General features: G+C 38.3%; 1 protein-coding gene across 3 annotated transcripts in view; it reads right to left on the bottom strand.

The window, feature by feature from the left end:
- The window catches only part of SANBR (SANT and BTB domain regulator of CSR), a 67,060-nt gene extending 56,191 nt beyond the window's left edge, over positions 1–10,869 (bottom strand). For 2 of the 3 annotated variants that reach the window (XM_082851257.1, XM_082851259.1), the window contains exons 1-2: positions 10,775–10,869; positions 5,903–6,061 (exon numbers count right to left, since the gene is read on the bottom strand). In XM_082851257.1, coding sequence (XP_082707383.1) covers positions 5,903–6,052 — 150 coding nt within the window. In that variant the 5' untranslated portion in view covers positions 6,053–6,061; positions 10,775–10,869. Of the gene's footprint in view, positions 1–5,902; positions 6,062–8,709; positions 8,730–10,774 lie in introns of those variants that run through there. The other variant, XM_082851258.1, reaches the window with a different exon arrangement.
- Between the last annotated feature and the right edge of the window lie 1,211 nt (positions 10,870–12,080).

Below are 12,080 nucleotides of genomic sequence, written 5' to 3'. Positions count from 1 at the left end.
GCAGCCAAAAGAATAAACAAAAACAAAACAAAAAGATACATAAGTTTAGACTAAAATATTATACTCAGTATGTATGCCCACCTCTTTAAGCAAAGTCTTAAAATTAAATAAAAATAATTAATATGATAAATGAGAAACAGAAAATATTTTTTGTATGAGGACTGAAAAAAGCAGTGATGAAGGTCTGGCAAAGAAAAAAAATGCTGTAATGATTAGAAGAATGTACAGGTTCACAGGTACATCTATAGGATAAAGAATATAAGTGATTTAACTGAATCCATTTTTCCTACAAAATGAGTTTATTTTTTGTAACAGTGAAAGTGGTTAGGTAGGCTTTTTTTTTAATATAAATTTATTTTATTTATTTTTTATTTTTGGCTGCATTGGATCTTTGTTGCTGCCAGCGGGCTTTTCTCTAGTTGCAGCAAGCAGGGGCTACTCTTCATTGCAGTGCGCAGGCTTCTCATTGCGGTGGCTTCTCTCATTGCGGAGCGCAGGCTCTAGGTGTGCAGGCTCAGAAGTTGTGGCGCACGGGCTTAGTTGTTCCGCGGCACGTGGGATCTTCCGAGACCAGGGCTCAAACCCATGTCCCTTGCATTGACAGGCGGATTCTTAACCACTGTGCCACCAGGGAAGCCCTAGGTAGGCTTTTAAACTGTAGATTCTTCTGATATCTTTTAGGTAATGCTTATAGCTATATTGGAAACTGAATGTAGGTTTATCTTATTTAACAAAGCTTACAACAATTTCTAATACTTATGAAATAATAAAATTATGAAACCTGAATATTTGAAATGAACACATGATTGCTTAAACAAAAAGCAAGTGAACTGTGAATAATTTAAAGTACATTGTTAAATCTTCTTTTGTGTTTAAGCAAAAATTACATGATATCTATATGCAAAAGAAAGGCTGGACCCCCCTACCTCACACCATATAAGAAAATTAGCTCAAAAGAGATCAAAGACTAAGTATAAGAGCTAAAACTATAAAATTATTAGAAGGCAATATAGGTAAAAATCTTCATGACCTTGGTTAGGTGATAGTTTCTTAAACACTAAAAACACAAGCAATGAAGAAAAATTAGATATACTAGGCTTCAATAAAATTTAAAACTTTGTACTTCAAAGGACACCATCAGGGAAATGAAAAGACAGTCCACAAAATAGGAGAAAATATTTGCCAATCACATATCTGACAAGGGACTTGTATCTAGAATACATAAAGAACTCTTACCACTCAATGATAAAAAGACAACGCAATTGAAAAATGGGCAAAGGATATGAATAGATATTTCTCCAAAGAAGCTCTATAAATGGCCTATAAGCACATTAAAAGATGGTCAACATCATTAGCCATTAGGAAAATGCAAATCAAAATCATAATGAGTTAACAATTCACACACACTAGGATGGCCATAATAAAAAAGACATAATAAAAGTGTTGGCAAGGATGTGGAGAAATTGGAACCCTCATACATTGCTGGTGAAAATGTAAAATGGTATAGTCACTTTGGAAAAATTAGATACATTATTTTAGCTAAGGTAAATGCTTATCTAGAAAATTTTAATGCATCCTTTCTCCACTTCCAAAATACCAACAGGTCAACTTCAAAATGAAAAAAAAAAAATCCGGAGATTAAGAGAACATTCAAGAAACTTTAAAAATATATAATTTTTGGGACTTCCCTGGTGGCCCAGTGGTAAAGAATCCGCCTTCCAATGCAGGGGACGCGGGTTTGATCCCTGGTCAGGGAACTAAGATCTCACATGCCATGGGGCAACTAAGCTTGCACGTCACAACTACTGAGCTCGCGCACCTCAACTAGAGAGCCTGCATGCCACAAACCACAGAGCCCACGCACCCTGGAGTCTGCGTGTCACAACTAGAGAAGGGAAAACCCACACGCCGCAACGAAAAGATCCCATATGCCTCAACAAAGACCCTGCGTGCTGCAACTAAGACCTGACACAGCCAAAAATAAATTAAATAAATAATAAATAAACCTTAAAAAATATATATATAGTTTCTTTTTGTCCACCAGATAGTAAAACAATATTGAAAATAAGTCAGTACGGAACAGTCAACAGGATTAGATAGAGAGATCAATGGATTAGAATGGTTAAGTCGAGAAATAGATCTGAAGGTAAAATTTCAAACCAGTAATAAAGAATGGACTATTCAATAAATGTTGAGACAACTAACTAGTCATTAGGAAAAAAGTTAAAACTAAAAAAATTCCAGGGACTTCCCTGGTTGCACAGTGGTTAAGAATCTGTCTGCCAAATGCAGGGGACACAGGTTCGAGCCCTGGTCTGGAAAGATCCCACATGTCGCAGAGCAACTAAGCCCATGTGCCACAACTACTGAAGCCCGCGTGCCTAGAGCCCATGCTCCGCAACAGGAGAAGCCACGGCAATGAGAAGCCCGTGCACCACAACAAAGAGTAGCACCCACCCGCCACAACTAGAGAAAGCCAGCACGCAGCAATGAAGACCCAATGCAGCCAAAAAAATAATTAAAAAAAAAAAATTCCAAGTGGAGTCAACATTTAAATGTAAAATAAAAAGTAGTCAGCAAAATGTAGGTGATTTTATATTATTCACAGTCTTTAGGTTGAGAAGGTTTCTAAACATGACAAAAAAGGAGAACATCAAAGTAAAAGATTCACAGATTTTTAACATAAACTTTTAAACATGTGTATACAAGAGACTATCATTAATAACTTACAGGCTGAAAAAAAACTGAGAAAAATAAGCTAGATTAAGGGTTTATATATTCAATACATAGAAAACTGTTATTAAACTAGTAAAACAACAAATCTACAAATACTAAAAGGATATGGAACAATAAAATATAAAACATTCATCCTTTAGGATTTAAAGAAAGGGAAATGAAAACTGTGATGAGATAACATTAAAATCATATAAATATTTATTTACATATAAATAAGAATTTTGAAAAGACACACAGAGAAATAACACTTGATATATAAAGTGCAAGGATCAGGCACTCGGCTATTTTGACTGGAGTACAACATGGATGACCCTTCCAGTGGACAATATGTAACAAAAGCCTTAAAAATGCACATGCCCTCTAATGAAGCAATTCTGCTTCTGAGATTATCCCCTAAGAAAAGAATAAGATATTTGTTACAGTAGTCAAAAGTTGGAAACAATAGCTTAAATATCCAATAAAAGGTTCAATAAATTATGATTTAGCTCAAATAACAGTATACTGTCATCAAATGTAGAACTCTAGCAACTGACACATAAAGATGTTTACAATATGCTAAGTGAAAAACAAAGCAGCAAAGTAGTACATTTGTTACATGTCCACTTTTAAGAATTCATATATGAATACAAAAGAATCTGGAAGGATATATACAAGGTTTCAACAGCTTACTTTAGGTAGGGTCATATTTATAATTCTGATTTTTCACTTGTTTCCTTGTGTGTGTGTGTTATGTTTGTGTGTGTATTCTTTGAGGATATGTCTTGTTTAGTAATAAGAAATTAATTAAAAATTAACATTGCTGGGCTTCCCTGGTGGCGCAGCGGTTGAGAGTCCGCCTGCCAATGCAGGGGACACGGGTTCGTGCCCTGGTCCGGGAAGATCCCACATGCCGCGGAGCGGCTAGGCCCGTGAGCCATGGCCACTGAGCCTGTGTGTCTGGAGCCTGTGCTCCGCAACGGGAGAGGCCACAACAGTGAGAGGCCCGCGTACCGTGAAAAAAAAAAATTAACATTACTTAAAAACAGTCTGATTCACATTTAGTTGCATTTTAGTTAAAAAAATAATTTCTTGGGAATTCCCTGGTGGTCCAGTGGTTAGGGGTCCGTGCTTCCACTACAGGGGGCACGGGTTCGATCCCTGGTCAGGGAACTGCAAGCCGCACAGTGCAGCCAAAAAAAACCAAAGTTCTCAACTGAGTGAATTTGAATATACAGTGGATATTAGATGATAAGATGGAGTTATTGTTAATTTTCTTAGGTTTGATCATGGTACTGTAGTTATGCAATAATATCCTTATTTTAAGATGTATGCTACAGTCTATGAAGTATCGTGATGTCTGAAACTTACTTCTAAACTTACTTCTAAACTTACTTCTAAAAAAAAAAAAGTTACATAAAGAGATCAAGCAAACACCTAGAATTGCTGACTCCAAATAAAGGATATAGGGATGCTATACTATTCTGTTAACTTTTCTGTATGTTTGAAAATATTCACAATAAAAAGTTGGAAAAATAGTCAAATTCACAGGTTTGCCTTGTTTTAAAACCTAACACGTAAAATTCCAAAAGATGAAAAAGTATAGATTAGGGAATGATAACATACACTTAATAATAAATTCCCTCATCATTTCACAAAGACCTGTAACATAACCGAGGGCAAGTAATCCCTGTGGGTACTGGTTTTCTCAGCTGTAAAACAAGAGGGTAGAATTTGGTTCATTCACTGATCCTATAGGTATTTATTGAGTGTGTATTATGGGCCAGGCAGTGGTGCATATGCTTAAAACCTACTGGGTAAAATCACTAATGTCCTTTCTACTTCTAGAAATCTGAGATGACTCATCCACTTTAGGGTTCCTTTTAACAGCAAAAAATTCTGAGGTCAGTGTTTCTCCAACTAGGGTGCATAGATGAATTACCAGAAACCTAAGAGTTCCCTAGAAGAGTTTTTAGATTGTGAGTTTTGATTCTGAGGATAACATTAATAAAATCATCCAGGTCATTAGGATGACAGAATATTTCCATGCCCATTCGCTTTTCTGTTGTAAATTAATTGTAAATTAAGTTGGTACCAAGAAATATTTTAATTGTCCATGGCTAATTTTATTTTTCTATTATTTATTTATTTATTTATGGCTGCTTTTGGGTCTTTATTGCTGCGTGCGGGCTTTCTCTAGTTGCAGTGAGCAGGGGCTACTTTTCGTTGCGGTGTGTGGGCTTCTCACTGCGGTGGCTTCTCTTGTTGTGGAGCACGGGCTCTAGGTGCGAGGGCTCAGTAGCTGTGGCGCACGGGCTTAGTTGCTCCGTGGCATGTGGGATCTTCCTGGATCAGGGCTCGAACCCGTGTCCCCTGAATCGGCAGGCAGATTCTCAACCACCGCGCTACCAGGGAAGCCCCCACGGCTAATTTTAATAAAGGACAATGTGGAGAAGAAACCTGGTATAGAGAAGAGATGTGTTAGTGCCAAGGGAAGGCAAGTAATGTCCTGGCACAACACACAGCTTCATGGTAGAGGGTTAAAGAGAGAAAAGTGGGGAAAGAGTAAAGGCTTTGAAGGGCACATGGCAGTACAGGCTAAATGCAAAAAAATTTGTGCCACAAGAGGCTACACAAATATTTGCATCATAATCAGCAATTTAATTTCAGCAAAACACTATTACTTATCACATTAAGTAAGCTTATTAGTTTGAATTGTGTTGGTTTGAGTTTTCACTTGTCTATAAAATGTAAATTTGGTTTATGATCGTATTGGTGTGTTTATACCCAGTATTGTTAGTGCACATTTAATTTCCACTATAATAATTTAAGTCATCATTGGCAGTTTTCAAGGTTTTTTTCCTTTAAAAAGGTCTGTACATTACTCAAGTTTGAAAAGCATAGCATTAGCAATTTAATAAAACTGGATTTACAAAAATGTTATCTACCCATTCAGTTGTAAACATTTAAGATAAGGTTGAATTTAAACATACCAGGTGGATTAATATATCATATAATTTACATAGATTATATTTAGCCAAATTGCATCGTATGTATGCATATTCAGTATTTATATGTGCATATGAATATGTAAAACTCAAAAATTTCTTCTTAGTATAACAGTTATTCCTTTAAATTGATCACTTTTTCTGATCTCTTTTCAGTAGATACCTAGAAAACTGTTACTTACCTCTTTGGGTGTTAATCCAGGCACAAGCCTTGCCACTGATTCCCAGTTGATGGTCTGGTGGATTCCAATTAATGGGTAAAGGATCATGTCCAACACCATTTGGTTGTTATTGTTTAGGAAATTGTTGTTTTCTGAATATCCATGACTCATCTTTTGGAACTAGAGACAGAGAAGACAAATAGATTTATTTGCATCTGAAATCCAAATGTTTTCAGAACATTATAAATCAGTTATAATTCATTCTTAAGAATTATCTCCTAAGAATTATCTACTACTACATAAAGGAAAGATAAAACTGACCTAAAATCAAAACAGAATATATAGCTCAAATCTCTTCAAATATAACAGCATTTGAATATTATGGATGGGTGGATAGATAGAAGGATGGACAGATGGGTAAATATGTGATTAAAAAAGTATGATAAAATGTTAAGGGCAGAATATAAGTGACGGGTATACAAGTGTTCACTATAAAATTCTTCTGATTTTGCTGTATGTTTAAAATTTTTCATAATAATATGTTGAGAGAAAAAGTTGAATACAATATATCTTCCTTAAAAAAAAATCCTTATGTATGCCTGATCTGTATTTTGATTAGCAGTTCATGGATGGTAGAACTAAACTGTGAAAAAAAAAAAAAGCTAGTTAAAAAGAATGATAATTTCATTGCAGTCCTAAGCCATATTTCCTTTATTTCTCTGTGAGTGAATGTCCATGCTATAAACAATGGAGGCTGAGTATACTTAATTTTGACTGATGTAATCAAACGAAACTTAGAATTAAGTTAATCTGACATTTTAGGGTAAGCATAATCATTGTTACTATGCATGTGATTATGAGTTATATATGGTGGGAAGAGTATATCAACAAATGTAATTAGCATTGTTTTTATATGTTTGAAACATTTTTTGGAAAGTCCTTATTCCTTATCTTCAGAAGCAATGTGACAACTGGCCTGATAAGGTTTAACCCTTACACACACCCAAACAAACACCCTGACTCTCATATATAAAAAGCCAAGGCACCTCCACACACATACACACATGCACTCACACCTGCAGAGTGGAGGCTTCGCCTGCTTCTTCATCTGGCTCCCCACCCTCTCTCCTACCATCACACATCCTCTGGTTCAATCCAGGAGACCTTGAATCAAGTGACTAAGGGTGTGTCCAAAATCTTCAGGCAACAGGATGACCAAGAAAAAAGTCTCTAGAAGGCTTTCCAAATGGATGTCGCTCAATAAACATTTAGTGAGTCCCAACTATAAGCCAAGCATTGGGGATACCATAATAAATATGGCATGGTCCCTGTCCTCAAGGAGTTTACTAGTAGAGAGTTGAGGATACAAACAGACAAACATCATTTTAATATCACTTGCTGACAGCCAAAGCAGAGGGGAGCCATCAGGGGCAGAGGAGGGACACATAATAGCTGTTGGTATTGTGGAGGAGGGTAAGGCCGCAGTACCAAAGAGAAAAAGAAGCTACCTCCTTCAACCTTAGAGAATTTTAAGAACTTATTTACTGAATATTTACTAGGAGCCTGGAGCTGGGCTAAGCCTTTTATGTAAGTTATTTCAATTCTCACCACAACCCTATAAGATAGATGCTTTCCCCAATTTTACAAGATGAAGAAACACATTCAGAAAAGTTAAATAATTTGTACAAGGCCACAGAACTAGTAGGAGGGAGATCAAAGACTCAAATCCAGGTAAAACTGACTCTCAAATCCATGCTCTTTCCATTATATTCTAGAAGGAGAGTATAGGGAAGACAGCAGTTGGGAATGATGGCTTAGGGTAGAGAGAGAGTCTAAACATTTTGAAGTTAGTTATGATTCAATGAAACAATTTTGAAAGCTGTTTGTGAGGCAAGGGAAGGAGAAGGCTGTGGTATCGAAGAGAAAAAGAAGCTACTCCCTTCAAATTTAGAAAATTTTGAGAATTTATGTCGATTATATCTCAATAAAGCTGAAATTTAAAAAAAAAAAGAATTTTAACATTTACTGAGGCCTCACCATATGCCAGGCATTATATATGAAGTCAGAACATAAATTTACAGATGAAAATAATGACAAAGATTTACAGCTAGTCATATCTATGACTTAACTGATGTTGAATCTGGGTTGGGAATATAATCTCCAAATATAAGCTGTTCCTATGGAAAAATATTATCTATTTCAGGACAAGAAGTATAAAGCAAAGATCCACTGAGAAACCAGTATAGTGGAAAAAGCAATGAACATAGGAGTCTGAAGCTCTGGTTTGAGTTTTAACTCCACACAAGTTAGTCAAGGCAAGTCATTTGAAATTCTGCAATAAAAATTAAGTGCTGGTAATACCTCTACTTGACATCATACAAATAATCAAAGGGATTATTTTTGTGAAGGCACTTTGAAGACAATAAAAGCACCTTACAAATGTGATGCAACATAAAATAACAGTATCTACCTCCTAGGATCCTGCTAAGGATTATGTGAGATGTTTAAATGTTGGAATGGGGAGTTGGAATGCAGAAGCTCTCAGTTAAGTGTTAACTATGATTAGTACTATGTAATTGTTTACATAAAATACTGATGTAGGACATCAGGTGGTAGACATCATAAAGTTATCCTACATGTTTCTGCATGAACATTAAAAAGAAACAAAGAAAAACACTAAGCACTCTAAAAGTCACAGGTTCCTAGCAACCAGAGAGGTACCTTGTTGATGGGCCAGAATCGTGTTGGGTATGGACCCTGGAGCCAGACTACCCAAATTTTTGTCCTGGTTCTACCACTGAAGGTATTATCTGGTTCTGATTACATACCTCTATGCCTCAGTTTCCTCATCTGTAAAACAAAGAAAAATAGTAGCTAGCCCACATACTTTTGAGGACATATGGACAGTACTACCTGGCACTTAGTACTACATAATGTTTGTAGTGGTAACGTTACCATTCCAAAAATCCTCAGATTAAACGGATTCAAAAAGATAAATGTGACAGATGAAAGGAGAGACAGCAACTTTCCAAGAAGTATGCTCTCAACAAAATGAGTAGAAAGTCAGATCTAGTTTCTTATCTAGTTTACCATTTCCAGCAGTACAACCTATGATTTCAGTGGTCTCGGCTACAACATAAGGAAAATAATACCTACCTTTGAGGTTACTGTAAGGATTTGATAATATATATAACACACTACCTGGCATACAAAAGGTGCTCAATAAATAATTTATTATTGCTATTATTATTTTCCTATTTTGGCCATTATTGGCATAAAAATTGCCAAAAATTAGTTTAAGAATGTAAAACAATGCCTTGAGACCAGTTGAAAATAGATTTTACAGAACTTCACTGTTCTCTACTTGTGTGCCTAGCACATCATCACTTTTCATACCACGCAATTTGAGAAGTATGTTAGAGCATGGGGTATTTTATTACAATTTGTTTGGGCCTCAATAAAAATTAGTCTGAAACAGAATTCAGGGAAAGGACGTGGGTGCTGTTTTTCTACTTCGCTTCGAAAAAGATTCATTCAAAATTTCTAAAATATTTATTGTGGCCTACAATGTGCAGGCACCTGTTAGCTAATCAAATATACTGTTCATATAAAATAATTAAAACTTGTATGTGTATTTCCAGTATAATACTACTCATTTATAATATATACGTTTAAGAATAATTTAAATCATCTAAATATGAAAAAAATTTTTTCTGTTAACATTTTCTTTACACAACTGAATCATATCAAGCAAGGGAAAACTACCCAGTATTAATTCCAGTTAAACGAATGTTCAAGAAAGCATCCCTTAAAGTCAGAATGTAAGTATGAAAGGTATAGCATTGATGGATAACCCTTAATAAATTCTCTGAGTAGCTGTCACAGTGCCTCCCATTCTGGTAAAGAAGTATAGACTTATTGAAAACTGCCAATAAGAAAAAGTCCGAAGCTCAAACTATACACTATTACTAGATCTACGCCCATTCATGATAAAACATGAAAAAGATGTTAAAGTTTAATGTGAAACGTGTTATTTACCAAAAATAAAAATTCTATTTGTTTAATACTCTACACTTTTAAAGAACACACCTCATGTCGTCTCCCCCATTCCCACGATCGTAGTTTATTTAAATGTATTAATAAAACCAATGTAATTAAGGCCAGAGGTCCACGACTGGCATCTGTATTTTCGTTTTCTTTTTTCAAACAGAAATAGGGTCTTGTAGACAGAGACTTCTTCCCCTGGGCAGAGGAAGGTGGGAAGCGACGGCGGCCAGTAAGGCAGGTCAAAGGCCTCTGGCATAACAGAGGGTGGGGGATAACAGAGTTATTCCGCACTAGGGTAGAAGCCTTGTGCCCAGGCTTTCTGACCACGAATGAGAACGGAAGCAGCTGGCTTTCATCGTGAAGGGGAAAATAAAATCACAGCTGAAACCTAGGAAGAATAGATCAAAGCCCTGCAAACCGTCGGCCCAGAGGCTCGCTGCGCAGCACGTCCTTGGGGCAGCCCAGACCTTCGCGGTCTCCCCGCCTCCCCCGGAGGGGCAGAAGCTCCGAGAGCTGAGCGGGTGAGGGGCGGACAAAGGCGCGGGGCGGACAGCTTAGGCGACGGAGGGGAAGATGCGGGGCAGGGACCCAGGGCGAGGCCGGGAGGCAGACGCCGGGGGTCCCTCAGCTGGTTTGCGGGCTGGACGGGCTTCGGGGACCTGGAGTAGGCACGACTGGCGGGCTGCGGGTTGCGCGTGGGGGCGTTCGGAGGCACTTTGGGCAAGCTGGACCCCGGCCGCCAGGGGAGGAGGCCGCAGAGGGAACCCGCTAGCTGCCAGCGGTACCGCCTCTCGCCACACTTCCCGCCCCCAACCGGCACGCGAGCCCCCTCGGCGTCTCGCTCACCTCTACGCCGGGGCGGCCCTCGCTGTGCCTCCGTCACCTGCAGAGGCCGGTACCGCGCGCGCCATGAACCGGCCGCGGAGCCCTCACAAGCCACCCCCGCCCGCCAGCAGGAGACTGCAGGGTACCAGCTCCGCGGGGCGGGGAGCGCGGGGATCAAAGCCGCCAGCCAATCGTAGGCCAGCGCCTCTGCGGCGCAGCCAATGAACGACAAGCTCCTGCCGGGAGGGAGGGAGCCGAGGAGCTGCGGCGGCGACTGGCCGCTGCGCCTAGCCTTTGCCTTCCTCCTCCCCGGCCCCACCTCGCATTCACTCTAGTCGCAGTGCAGCGTGCCACCCTACCAGCGTCTTGTCTCTTAGCAACCAGAGGCCCCGAGCCAGAACTTACACGATCAACTCTGAGTCCAGAAGAAAGGGGAACGTACGGGAGATAGAAGAACTCAGATAAAAATTGGGTGAAATTGTTGGAGTCTTTGGTATACCTGATTAGGTAGAATGGGAAAATTGCATGATCTGAGCGACATCAAAAGAATCTAGGGTGAAGCATTGTCTTCATCAGGAGGCATCTCTTGAAAAATGTAAATAGCTCTGGGTTACAGGTTGAGTTTTCATACATTAATATGTTCAGCCAAGTGTGTTATTGTGGTGACTACTGCTGGGAACCTAGTCAGATGTATAAAGTTCAGTCTTGTAGGGTAAATGCTACATGTCGTGTTCCTTTTTTAAAAAAAATTATTTTATTGAAGTATAGCTTATTTACAGTGTTGTGTTTCTGCTGTACAGCAAAGTGATTCAGTTACACACATATTCTTTTTCATTATGGCAGGATATTGAATATAATTCCCTGTGCTATACAGTGGAACCTTATTGTTTATCCATTCTATATATAATAGTTTGCATCTGCTATCCCAAACTCCCAATCCACCCCACCCTCTTTTCCCCTTGGCAACCACAAGTCTGTTGTCTATGTCTCTGAGTCTGTTTCTGTTTCGTGGATAAGTTCATTTATATCATATTTTAGATTCCACACATGAGTAGTACAATATGGTTTTTGTCTTTCTCTTTCTGACTTACTTCACTTAGTATGATTATCTCTAGGCCCATCCATGTTTCTGAAAATAGTATTATTTCGTTCTTTTTGATGATTGAATTGTATTCCATTGTGGAATATATATATATATATATATATATATATATATATATATATATATATATATATACACAACATCTTCTTTATCCGTTCATCTGTCGATGGACATTTAGGGTGTTTCCATGTCCTGGCTATTGTGAATAGTGCTGCTATGAACATA

The sequence above is a fragment of the Leucopleurus acutus genome (assembly GCF_964270905.1).
Source record: "Leucopleurus acutus genome assembly, chromosome: 12".
NCBI classification, from domain to species: Eukaryota; Metazoa; Chordata; class Mammalia; order Artiodactyla; family Delphinidae; genus Leucopleurus; species Leucopleurus acutus.
This window is presented reverse-complemented; position numbering and strand designations above follow the sequence as displayed.